The sequence below is a fragment of the Rana temporaria genome, chromosome 7, assembly GCF_905171775.1.
Source record: "Rana temporaria chromosome 7, aRanTem1.1, whole genome shotgun sequence".
Taxonomy (NCBI): domain Eukaryota; kingdom Metazoa; phylum Chordata; class Amphibia; order Anura; family Ranidae; genus Rana; species Rana temporaria.
The window spans coordinates 181,297,359-181,313,302 of record NC_053495.1 but is presented as its reverse complement, the minus strand read 5'-3'; the positions used below and the strand labels follow the sequence as shown (position 1 = coordinate 181,313,302).

Sequence of the window (15,944 nt, the reverse complement as noted above, 5' to 3'; positions counted from 1 at the left end):
CGTCACCGCGTTCTTGACGTTTGGAACTTCAGACAACATTTGTGTGACCGTGTGTATGCAACACAAGTTTAAGCCAACATTCCGTCGCTCCAAAAATGCCCAACAAGACTAAGACCTCGTACACCCGACCGTTTTCCTCGACAGAATCCACCAAGAAACTTGGTGGCAGAGCTTTTTTTGCCGAGGAAAGCAGTCGTGTGTATGTTTTTCATCGAGAAAACTGTTAAGGAACTCGACGAGAAAAAAAGAGAACAAGTTCTCTTCTTCTTCTTCGACGGGAGTCTCAATTTCCTCGTCGTGTTCCTCGTCGGGCTGGTTTTCGACGAGAAACACGTTCATGTGTATGCTTAGAAACCCGCGCATGCTCAGAATAAAGTATGAGACGGGAGCGCACCTTCGGTAAAAGTAGCGTTTGTAATGGAGATAGCACATTTGTCACGCTGTAACAGACTGAAAAGTGCAAACCGTCTCCTCCAAACTTTTACTAACACGCAGTAACATGAGATTAGCAAAAGCAGCCCCCAGGGTTGTGCCAGTGTAATCGAACTTCCCCTCCCGTCGTATGTGTTGTACGTCACCGCGTTTGAGAACGACGAGATTTGGTCTTGACAGTGTGTACGCAAAGAAAGCTTGTCAAGTTTCTCCACAAGCCTAACAAGGAACTCGTCGAGGAAAACAATGTTTATTTTACGACGAGTTCCTCGGTCGTGTGTACAAGGCCTAATCCTATTCATTTCAATGGCCCCTGTTCACATATGAGTGTTCTGTCGCCAAAAGCAAAATTCCCGTCGCTCGAAAAAGTACAGAGCTTATTTTTTTGGCAGATTACAGGCATTGTAATTCTTTTAGCTTGGTGATCTTTTGAACTTCAAAACGCCTGTACAATAACGCTGCAAAAACGCCCCAAAAAAATGTCTGTAAAATAGCAACGCCTAGATGTGAACAGAGCCTTAGTCAGTGTGCATCATTGCATTCATTCTCTTTCGGTCACTTGGCATTTACTGTCGGTGACTGGCTGCCAATTTCCTCCAGGTAATGGCTGGTAGTGGTGTCGTTACTCCGCGTGCTGTTCACCGTAGATGGAAACCGCGAGCTGCGCCGGTTTCCCCAGTAAAAGCTGCAACGCATTATTCCTTTAAATGTCCTCCACATCTCCTCGTCCTTGTATGAGTAGATAATGGGGTTTATGACAGAGTTCGTCAGGGCGAGCAGAAGAAACCACCTTTTCACCTGCTGAAGTCCACATTGGGTGCAGTTGAGGCCATCCAACAACAGGACCACCATCCCTGGAGTCCAGCAAATTACAAATGCACCTGCAAATACAAAGTCAGAGGTTTCACGGTCAATGAAAGCAAAGCACTATTACAAATCTTTGTAAAAGAAAGCAAAGCACTATTACATACTACAAACTGTCAGTTAACTTCAACAAAACCAAACTCAAGAAAAATGTTTACTTTTGGATAAAATGGACAAGGGATAGAACCAGGTTGGAAGTCAGCCTGGAGACCCATCATTTCTCCACTGAAGTCAAAGTTTAAGTTAGCTATGGCAATTTTTACATGACTACAGTGGTCCAGCTTGGACCAATGAGAGTATGTATGTGCCATACCAGTGGGATACCTATGGAACCTGGAAATCACTGTAGTAATCACTGCTACTACAGTGATCTCCACTAGCTTCCTGGTCCCATGCTGAACAACTGTGCTGCTGCATTGTGAACACAGGAGGTTTCCTGCTCAGCACTGGAACCATTCAGGGAACACTTTGCATGACTGCTGAGAAGCTTAGGCTTATCTTAACTTCTACGGGCCAGATTCACGTAGATCTGCGGTGGCGTAACGTATCTCATTTACGTTACGCCGCCGCAAGTTTTACGGGCAAGTGCTTGATTCACAAAGCACTTGCCTGTAAAGTTGCGGCGGCGTAGCGTAAATCCCCCGGCGCAAGCCCGCGTAATTCAAATCAGTCGGGTAGGGGGCGTAGAGCATTTAAATTAGGCGCGTTCCCGCACCGAACCTAATGCGCATGCGCCATCCCTAAAATTTCCCGACGTGCATTGCGCTAAATGACGTCGACCTGAACGTAATTGACGTCCAGCCCTATTCACGGACGAGTTACCCAAACGACGTTAAATTTCAAAATTTCGACGCAGGAACGGCGGCCATACTTAACATAGGATACGCCACCTAGGGGGCATGTTTATCTTTACGCCGCGTATCTCTTACGGAAACGACGTATCTTTACTGCGACGGGCAAGCGTACGTTCGTGAATCGGCGTAACTACTCATTAGCATATTCTACGCCGACCTCAATGGACGTGCCACCTAGCGGCCAGCGTAAATATTGCACCCTAAGATACGACGGCGCAGGCCGGCGCATCTTAGGCATGTTTAAGTGTATCTCAGTTTGAGAATACATTTAGACATACGACGGGCTTAGATTCGGAGTTACGTCGGCGTATCTACTGATACGCCGGCGTAACTCTTTGTGAATCTGTCCCCATGTTTTTAAACCATAACAAAACCTTGCCCCTTAAAAAATTACACATAGACCATTTTAAGTTGGAAGTAGGGTGTCACATGACACCGGGGAGGGAAAATGGCTAATTGGGCCTAATTTGGACATTTTCATGTTCTCACTTTTGTTGCCAGCGGTTTAGGCATACAAGCTGTACACTCACTACTTTACATTGTAGCAAAGTGTAATTTCTTCAGTGTTGTCATATGAAAAGATATAATAAAATAGTGACAAAATGTGAGGGTCGTACTCACTTTTGTGAGATACTGTACATAATTATAGTAGGTTGGTCCAAGCTGTAAGACATTCCATGATTAAACTTCAGCTTTAGGTAACTAACTAAACTAAGGCAGGTCAATCATGATGTAACCTCAGGTTGCAGAAAAGAAAATCGCTAGATTGTCCCATCAACACAGTCAGTCAGCAGGGGGAGCTGTTCCCGCTAGGAGAATAGGGATTATACTATACAGTGGAACCTTGGATTACGAGCATAATCCATTCCAGGAGAATGCTTGTAATCCAAAGCACTCGCATATCAAAGCAAGCTTCCCCATAGGAGTCAATGGAAACAAAGATAATTCGATCCGCATTGACTTCTATTGCATGCAATACCACATGTGGCCAGAGGTGAGGGGGCACTGGAGAGCCTCGGAAATACTTGGGGACAGCTCGGTTGAACTCGGAAAGGCTGACTATTCATCATTGCTTCTACAAAATCTACATGGGGACAGAAGTGGAATCGCTGAATAATCTTGGCTCAGATTCTACGTGGCATACAACCCTCAATCTTTGATAATGACATTGCTAACAACTGACTGAAATTCAAAAGAGAATGGGACGTGTACAGCAATGCAGGACCCTCAGACAAGTCAAAAAAGATACAAGCTTACACGCTTCTCAATTTTTCTGGTTCGGATGCACTAGATAAATATGAGTCATTCCATTTTCAAGATAATGAGGACAGAGAGGACCCTGATGTCGTTGCCTCCCTGGCGGTATGATTATGTCTGATTTTTTAATCTCAAAGGAGTACAATTGTTTTGCATAAAAATGTGGTGTTTTATATTGTAGGCCTGTAATTCGTAAGAATAACTCACTTAAATCTGTCCAAACAAGAGTCTAGTAGACATCCTGGGTATGATAAAGTTTGAAATACAAAATCATGTATGATAATGTAATAAATAAGTATAAATAATTCTAAAACATAATAATAATAATAATAATAATAATAATAATAATAATAAAATTCCCCACGAATCCCTATTGCTCAGTTCTAATTTACTATCGTTGTTTTCTAGCTGGTCTAAAACCACTTTTGACGTAAAGGGACACTTTTTGGTTGCCATGAACAATCTACAGTTTTCAGGCAGAAAGAACAGTATGGGCCAGATCCACAAAGAACTGCCTATCTTTAGGCAGGCGTCGCGTAGCGTATCTCAGATACACTACACCGCCGTAACTTAGAGCGGAGGTTCCTTATCCAGAAAGAACTTGCTCCGTAAGTTACGGCGGCGTAGTGTAAATGTTTCGGCTTAAAGGGCGTGAAATTCAAATGACTAAGATGTGGGCGTTTTTTATGTTAATTCATCTTGACCCCACGTAAATTACGTTTTTTTTTAACGGCACATGCGCCGTCCGTGGGGGTATCCCAGTGCGCATGCTCGAAATCACGGCGTAAATAGTCAATGCTTCAACGTGAACGTAATTTACGCAAAGCCCTTTTCGCGAACGTTTTACGCAAACGACGGAAAATTCAACGCTGTCCCGACGTCCATACCTAACATTGCGTACACCTCATAGAGGCAGGGGTAACGTTACACAGAAAAAAAGAAAAACCACGTAAAAAAATGCGCCGGGCGGACGTACGTTTGAGAATCGGCGTATCTAGCTAATTTGCATACTCTACGCGGAAATCAACGGAAGCGCCACCTAGCGGCCAGCGTAAATATGCACCTAAGATCCGACGGCGTACTAAGACGTACGTCAGTCGGATCTAGCCCACATTCAGGCGTATCTTGTTTTGTGGATACAAAACAAAGATACGACGGCGCATCGTAGAACTTACGCGGCGTATCAATAGATACGCCGCCGTAAGTTCTTTATGGATCTGGCCCTATATATTTAACATAAAACTGCATGCTGGGCACTGGACAAAGCACTAGGGACAAAAGGGAGGTGAAATGATTTGATACAGTAATGTAATTTGTAAGAGTACAGTGTACTGCAGTGGTCATCAACCCTCGGGGCCCGCTAACAGGGCAGGTTTTATGTATTACCTTGGGGAGATGCAGACTAGAATGCTGCAATCACTGAGCAGCAAATTATATCACCTGTGATGTATTTCAGTTATCTTGCAAACCTGGCCTGTTAGTGGGCCCTGAAGACAGGGTTGATAACCACTGGTGTACTGTATGTGTTATGTATTTCTTACTTTTTGAATTTGATGCCAGGCTCCGCCCCATTCGTTGTGATGCTCGCAGGGAACAAAGCCTGGCACACAGAGCATCGGGTGGAGGAACCGGCAAGGGGACATCATAGGATCCTGGTGACGAGGTAAGTAACCTGGACCAGGATTTTGCAATGCAATCCCGAGTGTGGCTCAGGGTTACCACTAATGGTGCTGAAATGTAACCCCGAGCCACACCCGGGATTACCGCCAGGAGGGTTAATCAAGAAATTTGATGAGATATGCTTACCACAAAGTAATGTGACAGACATGCATTTAACATGATGGCTCAGAACCCTGATGAAGGAATACAATCCTATGGAGCCACACTGAGACTGCTGGCTAAAAAAAAATGATTTTGATGCACTAACAGTAACAGATGAACCGATAAGTGACAGGATTGTATGTGGGATCTACAATGATGCAGTTTGTGTTTAGTTGTTCATGGAGAAAGATTTAACACTCCAAACAGCCATCAGAATATGTATGTTTTTTGAACATTCTGAAAGGGCCACTAAGGAACTAAAAAGAGAGGCAGAACTGTTTGTGGTGCAAGAGAACAAAGGGCAATGCAGCAACTGTGGTAGTGAACACGCTACTGAGCCAATGATGTATCTTGGCCTAGGCCAACAAGGTCCAGGCCTAGGGCAGCACTTTGCAGGGGGCAGCACGAAAAGAGTCCCCGCCGGCTTGCACTACACTTTTAGCGCAGCGCGAGTCTTATGAGGTGGACTGGGCTACAAGACACATTGGTCTGGTGCCCCCATAGAGTAAGGGGTGGTTATAGCCCCTGTTATTACATTTTTTTGCCATCCGTTAATTTCCCTTCATTTCCTGCCCCATAGCCAAACTGCAGATGAAGGGAATCCCCCCCCCCCCCCGCAAGGCCCTCAGAACTAGTATCCCCACTGGAAAATTTCAGGGCAGGTCTTAAACAGGAAGGGGTGTGACCTTGACAGGAAGGGGTGGATCATATTTATATTAGGGGTTGCATGAGTTTAGTCAGGTCTAGGGCAGCACAAAACCTAAATACACCACTGTACTGAGCGCAACAAGTGTCCGATGTGTAATGCCTCGTACACACGGTCAGACTTTTGACTGTCTATCTAAGGTCCATCAGACATCCGACAAAAAAAGTCCAATGGAGGCTACACACGGCCGGACTTTCCAAAAAAACAAAACCCGTTGGACTTTTTTTCTTGGAAAGTCCTTCCATGTGTACGAGGCATTACTCTTGCAACAAGTCGAATAATTTTGCAAAATTTTGTAGGTCCAAGCCTCAAAATAGAGGTGCGTGGATGACACTATCTAGTCATACTAAACAACAAAATGTGCACAGAATTAATGAAGTGGAAAGTGATGATCACCATAATTCTATTCATTGTGAAAGTGTGGACCTAATTGGAAATAAGGGATAAATATTCACCACCCTTTCAACAGCATGCAACAAACATGTCAAGTTAAAAAATTGACACTGGTGCCAAATACAATTTCATGTCCTTATCCACATTGCACAACATGCAATTCCCAACCCCAAAGAACCCCAAAGAAAATTAATCAGTCAAATAACGTAAACCTGATTATGGCGGTCAAACAATTTAGACACTGGGCACTTCTACCTTGAATCTATCAGGGGACAAGCTGCTATTCCACATTGTGGATAGAACTATTAAGAGCCTGCTAGGCTTACCAGACAGCGTGCGTTTAAATCTAATACAACACAGTCCAGAAGTACATGCAGTAAAATAACAGGCTCCTGAGATGACCGCTTATAAAGACTTATTTCGAACTGACACTGTTGGAAAGCTTCCAGTCAATAGTCATGTATCACATGTGCTTAGGTGAAACGGTACAGCCTACCATGTGTGCCCCTTGAAGGATCCCACTGGCTATAAAAGACAAAGTCTTGCAAGAGTTGGAAAGGATGACTAGACTGGGCGTCATTGAACCAGTGCAGGAGGCTACCCCCTGGGTGTCTGCCATGGCAGCAGTAGTCAATAAAGATGGCACTGTCCACATATGCATTGATCCTGTTCACCTCAATAAGGCTCTCCTGAGGCCCTATCACCCATTAAAAATTGTAGAGCAAGTGATCGCTGACCTGCCATAGGCAAAGGCCTTCAGCATTCTAGATGTGGATTCTGGCAAATCCCTCTGGATGAGCAATCATCACAACATTTATGACCCCATATGGGAGATACAAATGCTTACCAATGCCATATAGAATTTCAACTGGAAGCAAAGTCTTTCAGAAATGTATGGAACTGCTCTTTGCTGAACAGCCATGTGAAATAGTCGTGGATGAGATCTTGATTTGGGGATCCTCCATTAAAGAACTTGACAAATGACTTAAATGCGTACTAGACCGTGTCAGAACCATCGATATGCAGCTCAAACCTACCAAATTTCTCTTCAGGGTCTCAGAGGTGCCATATGTTCTACACCTTCTCACAGATAATGGTGTCAAGCCTGACCCAGAAAAAAACCAAAGCCATCCATCAAATGCCTGCTCCAGAGGACAAACATGGATTTCAAAGGTTTCTTGGCATGACCAATTATCTCTCAAAGTTCATTCATCACCTAAGTGAGATAACATCTCCTCTCAGTTAGCTTCTGCGCCAAGATGCCAACTGGTGTTCGACTGAACACCATGCTGTTGCTGTGGACACATTGAAAGCACAATTAACTAGTCCACCTGTCATACAGTTGTAGCACAGGTCTACTACCAAAGTTATCATTTAAGAAATGTATTGTTCTTTAGAAAGGGTTTGGCTCCCTCTAGTGGCCATTGAAATGTTATCAGGATATTTCCTTCTGGTTAAGAAAAACAGCTATGCATTGTGGGATATTTAGGACAATGAGAAAGTACTCATGTTGTTAAATCAGCCTGGGAACTACAAACCCACAATGCCAAGCTACAAACCCACAATTCCAAGTCACAGCACAACCTCTCTCTCTCTCTCTCTCTCTGGACGCCATTCAACAACCAGCAAGAGGCCTGTGTGTGTGTGCCCAGGGCTGGGAGAGCCTGTGGCCTATAGCAGAGAGCGGATCGCCTTCCCCAGAAGGATCCTTGTGAGCAGCCCTTCTGATCGAGCAGGAGAACCAGCCAGTGCTTCAGAGCTTTTGAAGCCACCTGCCTTCCAGCACACCGGGAGGAGCAGCACAGCGCGGAGGTGCCATCTACACAGACGGAGTCCACAGCCAGCTGGGATCCAGAGTGGTGAGAAGGCATTTGCCTATCCATGTAATGACTGTACTATTGCTAAGTGATTGCCTGCTATACAGACTGCAACTGAGACCTGTAGTTCTACGGCTGTGGATCTATTGCACCTGAGTATTCTATAGCTGGATCCTGGGGTTGAGGAATTACAAGTGGGGATAGTTTGCAGCTAAGTAATCAATCTCACCATATTCTACAGTTACTGTTTCCCTTGCTATTTTGGATTACAAATACATGCACCACCTCACACTGCAGTACAATTAAGCTAGCTGAAGACAAGAAAACTGGAACTGGAGGAACTTTTCATACTTTATTCTTTCACAAGGCTTTACTAATATAAAATTATGTATCACTCTGAACTGCACTCTAGGGGGAGCAATTTAGCAACATACAGTTAGAACTTGTACTTTTATTACTGTGTTCACTGTTGTGTATTCTGCGTGCAGTGGTCTGTGTGCTGAGGCCTCAGTGGGGAGGTGCTTCAATACAGGTATTAAAGTATTGAGGATCTATTCCACTGTGCACCTGTTTACATATACCCTTATCAGGCTACTATTGGATACAGCGGTGTGACGTTATTGCTTTGAACAAATATCTCTGCCAATCAATACTTATATTATTCATCTGTTATTCACACCATTTCTTTATGTTATTCTTCACCATTTTTCATCATACTGTAGTAAACTTTTACAAGTTGTTCATTGATATCTTGTGTGAGTCTCTTTTTGCTAGACATGTGCACTGCCAAAAAAAAATAGTTTTTGTCGGAAATTTCTTATTTTCGAACTTTAGATTTTCGAACTTTAGATTTTTATTTTCAAATTTCTTAAATTCCGAATTTAAAAAATTTAGAATTTTCAAAATTTGTCACGCTCCATGACTGTGCCCGCGGGATCTGCAGACTCGATGTTCGTTGGTGTTCTGCGATCGTGTCATGGAGCGGCAGAACGGGGGGGATGTCGTTGTAAACAAGGCATCTCCCTGTTCTGCCTAGTGACAGGACACTGATCATCTGCTCCCTGTCATCAGGAGCAGCAATCAGTGTCGTGTCACAGGTAGCCCAGCCCCCGAACAGTTAGAATCACTCCCTAGGACACACTTAACCCCTCCCTTGCCCAAAAAGGACGTAAATTTTGTTTCTGAGCCACGTTACTTGACCGCGCAATTGTCAGTTAAAGCGACACTGTATATATTTTTGCACATGTTCACAAAATTGTGGCAACACAAATTTTCATATATTAAATATTTTTTTTGATGACACAAAGTATTTGATATTAAAGCGGTGGTTCATCCACACTAACAACATTTTAACATTAAATTAGGCATAGTAGCGCGGAGCTACAGTATGCCTGTATAGATTTTTTTAGCCCGGTACTCACTGTGCAATCCTATATAGAAGATTCCGACTCCCCGCGGGGAATGGGCGTTCCTATCAAGAGGGAGGATGATTGACGGCCGGCTATGGCACGTCACGCTCCCCGAAGATAGCCGGAACAGGTCTCGGCTCTTCACGGCGCTATACGGCGCCTGCGCACAGACTATGCGCAGGCGCCGTAAAGCGCCAAGTCCTATTTCGGCTATTTCCGGAGAAGCGTGACGCGCCATAGCCGGCCGTCAATCATCCTCCCTCTTGATAGGAACGCCCATTCCCCGCGGGGAGTCGGAATCTTCTATATACAGTTGTGTTCAAAATTATTCAACCCCCCAATGCTGTAAAGGGTTTTAGGGAATTTAGTGTACATTTGTAATTGTATTCAGAATGAAATCCTACAAGGACTTCTTAAAGAACCATATGCAACTAAAATGACATCAATTGGTTTTGTAATACAGTAGTAAATGTTTATTTTGTGAATTCTTTATTTACACAATTACTCAACCCCTTAAAGACTACCACTCTGAAGAACAGAGGTTCATTGAAGTGTTTTCAATCAGGTATTGAAAACACATGTGGATGTCAGGGAGCAGCAATAAAGCCTAATAAGCACCAATCAGGCAGGTTTAAAATGACTGTGATACTCAGCTCCTTCTAGACATTTACTGGTGTGGTTACAAACATGGTGAAGTCAAGAGAATGGTCCAGGAAGACAAGAGAAGAGGTGATTACTCTTCACAGGAAGGGCAATGGCTATAAGAAGATTGCAAAGATGTTAAACATACCCATAGGAAGACACCATAGGAAGCATTATTCGCAAATTCAAGGCAAAGGGCACTGTTGAAACGCTACCTGGTCGTGGCAGAAAGAAGATGCTGACTTTGACTGCTGAGCGCTACCTGAAGCGTAGAGTGGAGAAAAGTCCCCTTGTGACTGCTGAGGAACTGAGAAAAGATTTGTCAGATGTGGGTACTGAAGTTTCTGCTCAGACAATACGGCGCACACTGCGTAATGAAGGCCTCCATGCCAGAACTCCCAGGCGCACCCCCTTGCTGTCTCCAAAGAATAAGAAGAGTCGACTGCAGTATGCCAAAAGTCATGTGGACAAACCACAGAAGTTTTGGGATTGTGTTCTGTGAACTGATGAAACAAAATTAGAAGTGTTTGGGCCCATGGATCAACGCTATGTTTGGAGGAGGAAGAACAAGGCCTATGATGAAAAGAACACCTTGCCTACTGTGAAGCATGGCGGGGGGTCAATCATGCTTTGGGGCTGTTTTGCTTCTGCAGGTACAGGGAAGCTTCAGCGTGTGCAAGGTACCATGAATTCTCTTCAGTACCAGGAGATAGTGGATGACAATGTGATGCAGTCCGTCACAAACCTGAGGCTTGGGAGACGTTGGACCTTTCAACAGGACAATGATCCCAAGCATACCTCCAAGTCCACTAGAGCATGGTTGCAGATTAAAGGCTGGAACATTTTGGAGTGGCCATCGCAGTCACCAGACTTAAATCCGATTAAGAACCTCTGGTGGGACTTAAAGAAAACAGTTGCAGTGCGCAACCCTAAGAATGTGACTGAACTGGAGGCTTTTGCCCATGACGAATGGGCGAAGATACCCGTAGATTGCCGCAAGACACTTGTGTCAAGCTATGCTTCAAGTTTAAAAGCTGTTATAACTGTAAAAGGATGTTGTACTAAGTACTAAGATTGAATGTCAATTGGGGGTTGAATAAAACTGATAATGGTGTGAGCACAGAAAATACATTTGTGGTTATTTCATTATAAATGTTATGTTATATTTGTCTGACCTACACGTGCCTCTTTGATTTAATTGTAAGCAGGATGACTCAATGATCAAAATCAATGTCAAACTGGGCAAAACAATCAATTTCAGTGGGAGTTGAATAATTTTGAATACAACTGTAGGATTGCACAGTGAGTACGGGGCTAAAAAAATCAATACAGGCATACTGTAGCTCGTGCTACTATGCCTAATTTAATGCTATAAAAAAAAAAATGTTTTATTAGGGTGAACCACAGCTTTAAGTGTATGTATAGTTTATAACAGAAAGACTTGTAGAGAAATAGCACCAACCTTGAGGCTCGGTTCACACCTATGTGCATTGAACGCGTGTTTCCCCGAATGTGACAGTCTCTTTATGGAGCCGCTTCACATATCTCCGCAGCGGGTCCGGTGCGCAGTGCAGGAAAAATGCATGCCTTTTTTGGTGCGTTTCAGGTTCGATTTCAGACCACAATTTGGGCTAAAATCGGACCTGAACTGGTGAACCAGCACACACCAGACCCCTGCTGTGCGACGGATGTGAACCGAGCCTGAATGTTTGCTTGTTACTTTATAGTGATTATTGCTAGTGGCTTTAGCAGCCACTAGCAATAATCGCAAGATAATTCATCAGGCTGGTCGATTTAACCTGATTAGGTCAGCCATACATGGGTTCGAATCTATACCAGTTAAGCATAGGCCGAGATTCGAATCGTTAATGGGCAGGCTGAATGTACCACGTTGATCAATATTAGTTCATTCAGCCTGCCCATTAACGGTTCGAATCACAGCCAGTTCCTGCTTAACCACTTAAGGACCCCTTCACGCCGATATACGTCGGAAGAATGGCACCGCTGGGCACAATCACGTACCTGTACGTGTCTCTTTAAGCCCAGCCATGGGGTCGCGAGCGTGCCAACCGGTCCTAAGATCCTTGACTGCGCCCGCGGGACCCGCGGACCCGATCGGTCACCGGAGCTGAAGAACAGGGAGAGGTGTGTGTAAACACACCTTCCCCGTTCTTCACTGTGGCAGTGTCATTGATCGTCTGTTCCCTGATATAGGGAAAGACCATCAATGACGTCACATGTCCAGCCCCGCCCCCCCTACAGTTAGAAACACATATGAGGTCACACTTAACCCCTACAGTGCCCCCTAGTGGTTAACTCCTAAACGGCAATTGTCATTTTCACAGTAAACAATGCATTTTTATAGCACTTTTTGCTGTGAAAACGACAATGGTCCCAAAAATGTGTCAAAATTGTCTGATGTGTCCGCCATAATGTCGCAGTCATGAAAAAAATCGCTGATCGCCGCCATTAGTGGTAAAAAAAAATGATTAATAAAAATACAATAAAACTATCCCCTATTTTGTAAACGCTATAAATTTAGCGCAAACCAATGGATAAACGCTTATTGCGATTTTTTTACCAGAAATATGTAGAAGAATACGTATCGGCCTAAACTGAGGAAAAAAAGCGTTTTTTTATATATTTTTGGGGGATATTTATTATAGCAAAAAGTTAAAAATGTTGAATTTTTCTTCAAAATTTTCGCTCTATTTTTGTTTATAGCGTAAAAAATTTAAACCGCAGAGGTGATCAAATACCACCAAAAGAAATCTCTATTTGTGGGGAAAAAACGGATGCCAATTTTGTTTGGAAGCCACGTAGCATGACCGCGCAATTGTCAGTTAAAGCGACGCAGTGCTAAATCGTAAAAAGGGGCAAGGTCCCTGCAAAATGGTCCGGGTCTTAAGTGGTAAACCGGCTGAGATTTGAACTGTGATGGGCCGGCCTAATCGGGACAAACCGACTATTGTTTTTGATCACACATATTTCTAACTGTAAATTAGTTTTTTGTTTAGGAAATACTATGTTCAATCATCATCATGGCAACCGAACAAAAGTTTTCATGCTAAAAGTTTGAGTCTATAATGGTACTATTAAATGCTCTGACTAACAATTTTTCTGACTTTTTGTACAAATGGTTGACCAGCTTTAGTCTGTGATCTCCCATACTCAAAGGTATGGTGCATTTTCTTTCCTCTTGGTGGCTGAACAGCGCTGTAGCGCAGTGAAGGGAAGGTTAATTATATGTCCCCAGTAGGACTGCCATTAAAGGGTTTGTAAAGGATTTTTTTTTTTATCTTAATAGCTTCCTTTACATTAATGCAGTGCTGTTTTCATGTCCTCGTTGTTCGTTTTTGCTCTCAATTTGCTGTAATTCTTCTCTGATCTCCACACTTCCTGGTTGTCTGTTTCCTGATGACCACAGTACTGAGAGCTTTCTCTCTGTGGTCACTAATCAAGGAGGTGTGATTACTGTGTGTCTAAAACCCCACAGCACCAATCAGTTTCGTTTTCCAAACCATCACTGCCCTGTATTGGCTCTGTGGCTCTGTACATCACAGAAGCAGGAAACAGCATGCAAAAACGAAACTAGAAACTGCAGGTACATTATATGATTGATTTTTATCTATTTTTAATCATTTTTAAAAGGAATCAGTTAACTATTATGGCCCAAATTCTGAAAGGACTTACGACGGCGCAGCGCCATGTACGCCGTCGTAAGTCCTAATCCGACCCGTCGTATCTATGCGTCTGATTCTTAGAATCAGTTACGCATAGATATCCATTAGATCCGACAGGCGTAAGTCTCTTACGCCGTTGGATCTGAACTGCATTTTTTTTTGACAGCTAGGTGTCGCTTCCGTCAAATTCCACGTTGAGTATGCAAATTAGCTAGATACGCAAATTCCCGAACGTACGCGCGTCCGACGCAGTAAAGTTACAACGTTTACGTTAGGCTTTTCCCGGCAGATAGTTGCCCCTGCTATATGAGGCGCAGCCAATGTTAAGTATGGCCGTCGTTCCCGCGTCAAAATTTGAAAAAGTTACGTCGTTTGCGTAAGTTGTCTGTGAATGGGGCTGGATGTCATTTACGTTCACGTCGAAACCAATAACGTCCTTGCGGCGTACTTTGGAGCAATGCACACTGGGAAATTCCACGGACGGCGCATGCGCCGTTCCGCAAAAACGTCAATCACGTCGGGTCACAGTGGTTTTACATAAAACACGCCCCCCTGATCCAAATTTGAATTAGGCGGGCTTACGCCTATCAATACGATTATCAATGTACATGTCCCTTTTACACAAGTCGGTTATCGGCTCTCTTCTCCTCTCCTCATGCTGTCCGATAACGGACTTCTGTTTACACCCATGATCAGCTGTGATTGGATACAGCTGATCACGTGATAAAAAGCTGCTGATCGGGACTTTACCTCAATCTGTGATTAGCAGGACCCTGTGATCACAGGGCGCACTACCCGCACCCAGCAGCGGGCGCGATCACAGGAGACTGTCATATGACAGCCTCCCAAAACTAGCCAGCCGCGCGGTTGGCAAGTGGTAATGCATGGACACATAGGCTAACACGGAGGTACAGAAAAAAATAAACACCCCTAAGAGCAGCGGCAAAAAATTTCAGTGTGCATGTCCACCTCCATCAAACCAACGTTTTTCTTTTAACTATTAAGATCAGCAAGGAACAGGTTAATAGCTATTCCCAGACAGTTATTAGGTTCTCTTTTATGTTATGTTAGGAGGACAGTCACGCCGTTTCCAGCGACTGAAAAGCCTTACATTGATCCAGCTAATCAAACCATCTCTCCTTTCATCTACACAGCAGTTTCAAAGGTGCTCATGAAAAGGGAGTTTTTCCAGTTTCAGGTCTTTTGTATAATTACTGTGATGAAGAAAGGTGGTAAAGCTCCCTTGCAAGTCCCAGCACGAGCTACGATAGAAGAGCAGGATGTGACAAAACATAAACACCCAGCCCACGACAGCTTACAGTCTACGTAAACTCTCCAGAGGAACCAGGAGCCATTGGAAAATACAAATAATAACATCTGATATTCACCGTAATAATCGCAAGCTTTATGGTGGGCTAAATCCATTCATGGAGCAGAGCAACTTTACCCAAAGTGGAATTCTCCATTGTGTGTGAAGAAAACACGTTCCACCACTAATCAGGTTCCCACGGTAGGGATTTCCCCCCAGCTGTGGCGTGGTCGTGGTGGTGGGCCAGGTTCAGTATTCCATCTAAGCTACTGTTGTCACTGGTCTGAGTGAGTCTTCTGTGTCTATGAAGAATCCTCTACCGCTGCCTTTCTCAACCTTTTTACCATGCAGGAACCCTTTATGAAGCTTTCTGTTTTAACTACTTAACCCCCGGACCATATTGCTGCCCAAAGACCAGAGTACTTTTTGCGATTCGGGACTGCGTCGCTTTAACAGACAATTGCGCGGTCGTGCGACGTGGCTCCCAAACAAAATTGGCGTCCTTTTTTTCCCACAAATAGAGCTTTCTTTTGGTGGTATTTGATCACCTCTGCGGTTTTTATTTTTTGCGCTATAAACAAAAATAGAGAGACAATTTTGAAAAAAATGAATATTTTTTACATTTTGCTATAATAAATATGCCCCAAAAATATATAAAAAAACATTTTTTTTCCTCAGTTTAGGCCGATACGTTTTCTTCTACATATTTTTCGTAAAAAAAAAACGCAATAAGCGTTTATTGATTGGTTTGCGCAAA

The 15,944-nt window shown here is 43.7% G+C and overlaps 1 protein-coding gene across 1 annotated transcript in view; it reads right to left on the bottom strand.

Moving 5' to 3' along the window:
* Positions 1-680: 680 nt before the first annotated feature.
* Positions 681-15,944, bottom strand: part of LPAR3 (lysophosphatidic acid receptor 3) — a 47,590-nt gene continuing 32,326 nt past the window's right edge. The window contains exon 3 of the mRNA XM_040360574.1: positions 681-1,313. Coding sequence (XP_040216508.1) covers positions 988-1,313 — 326 coding nt within the window. The 3' untranslated portion in view covers positions 681-987. The remainder of the gene's footprint in view (positions 1,314-15,944) is intronic.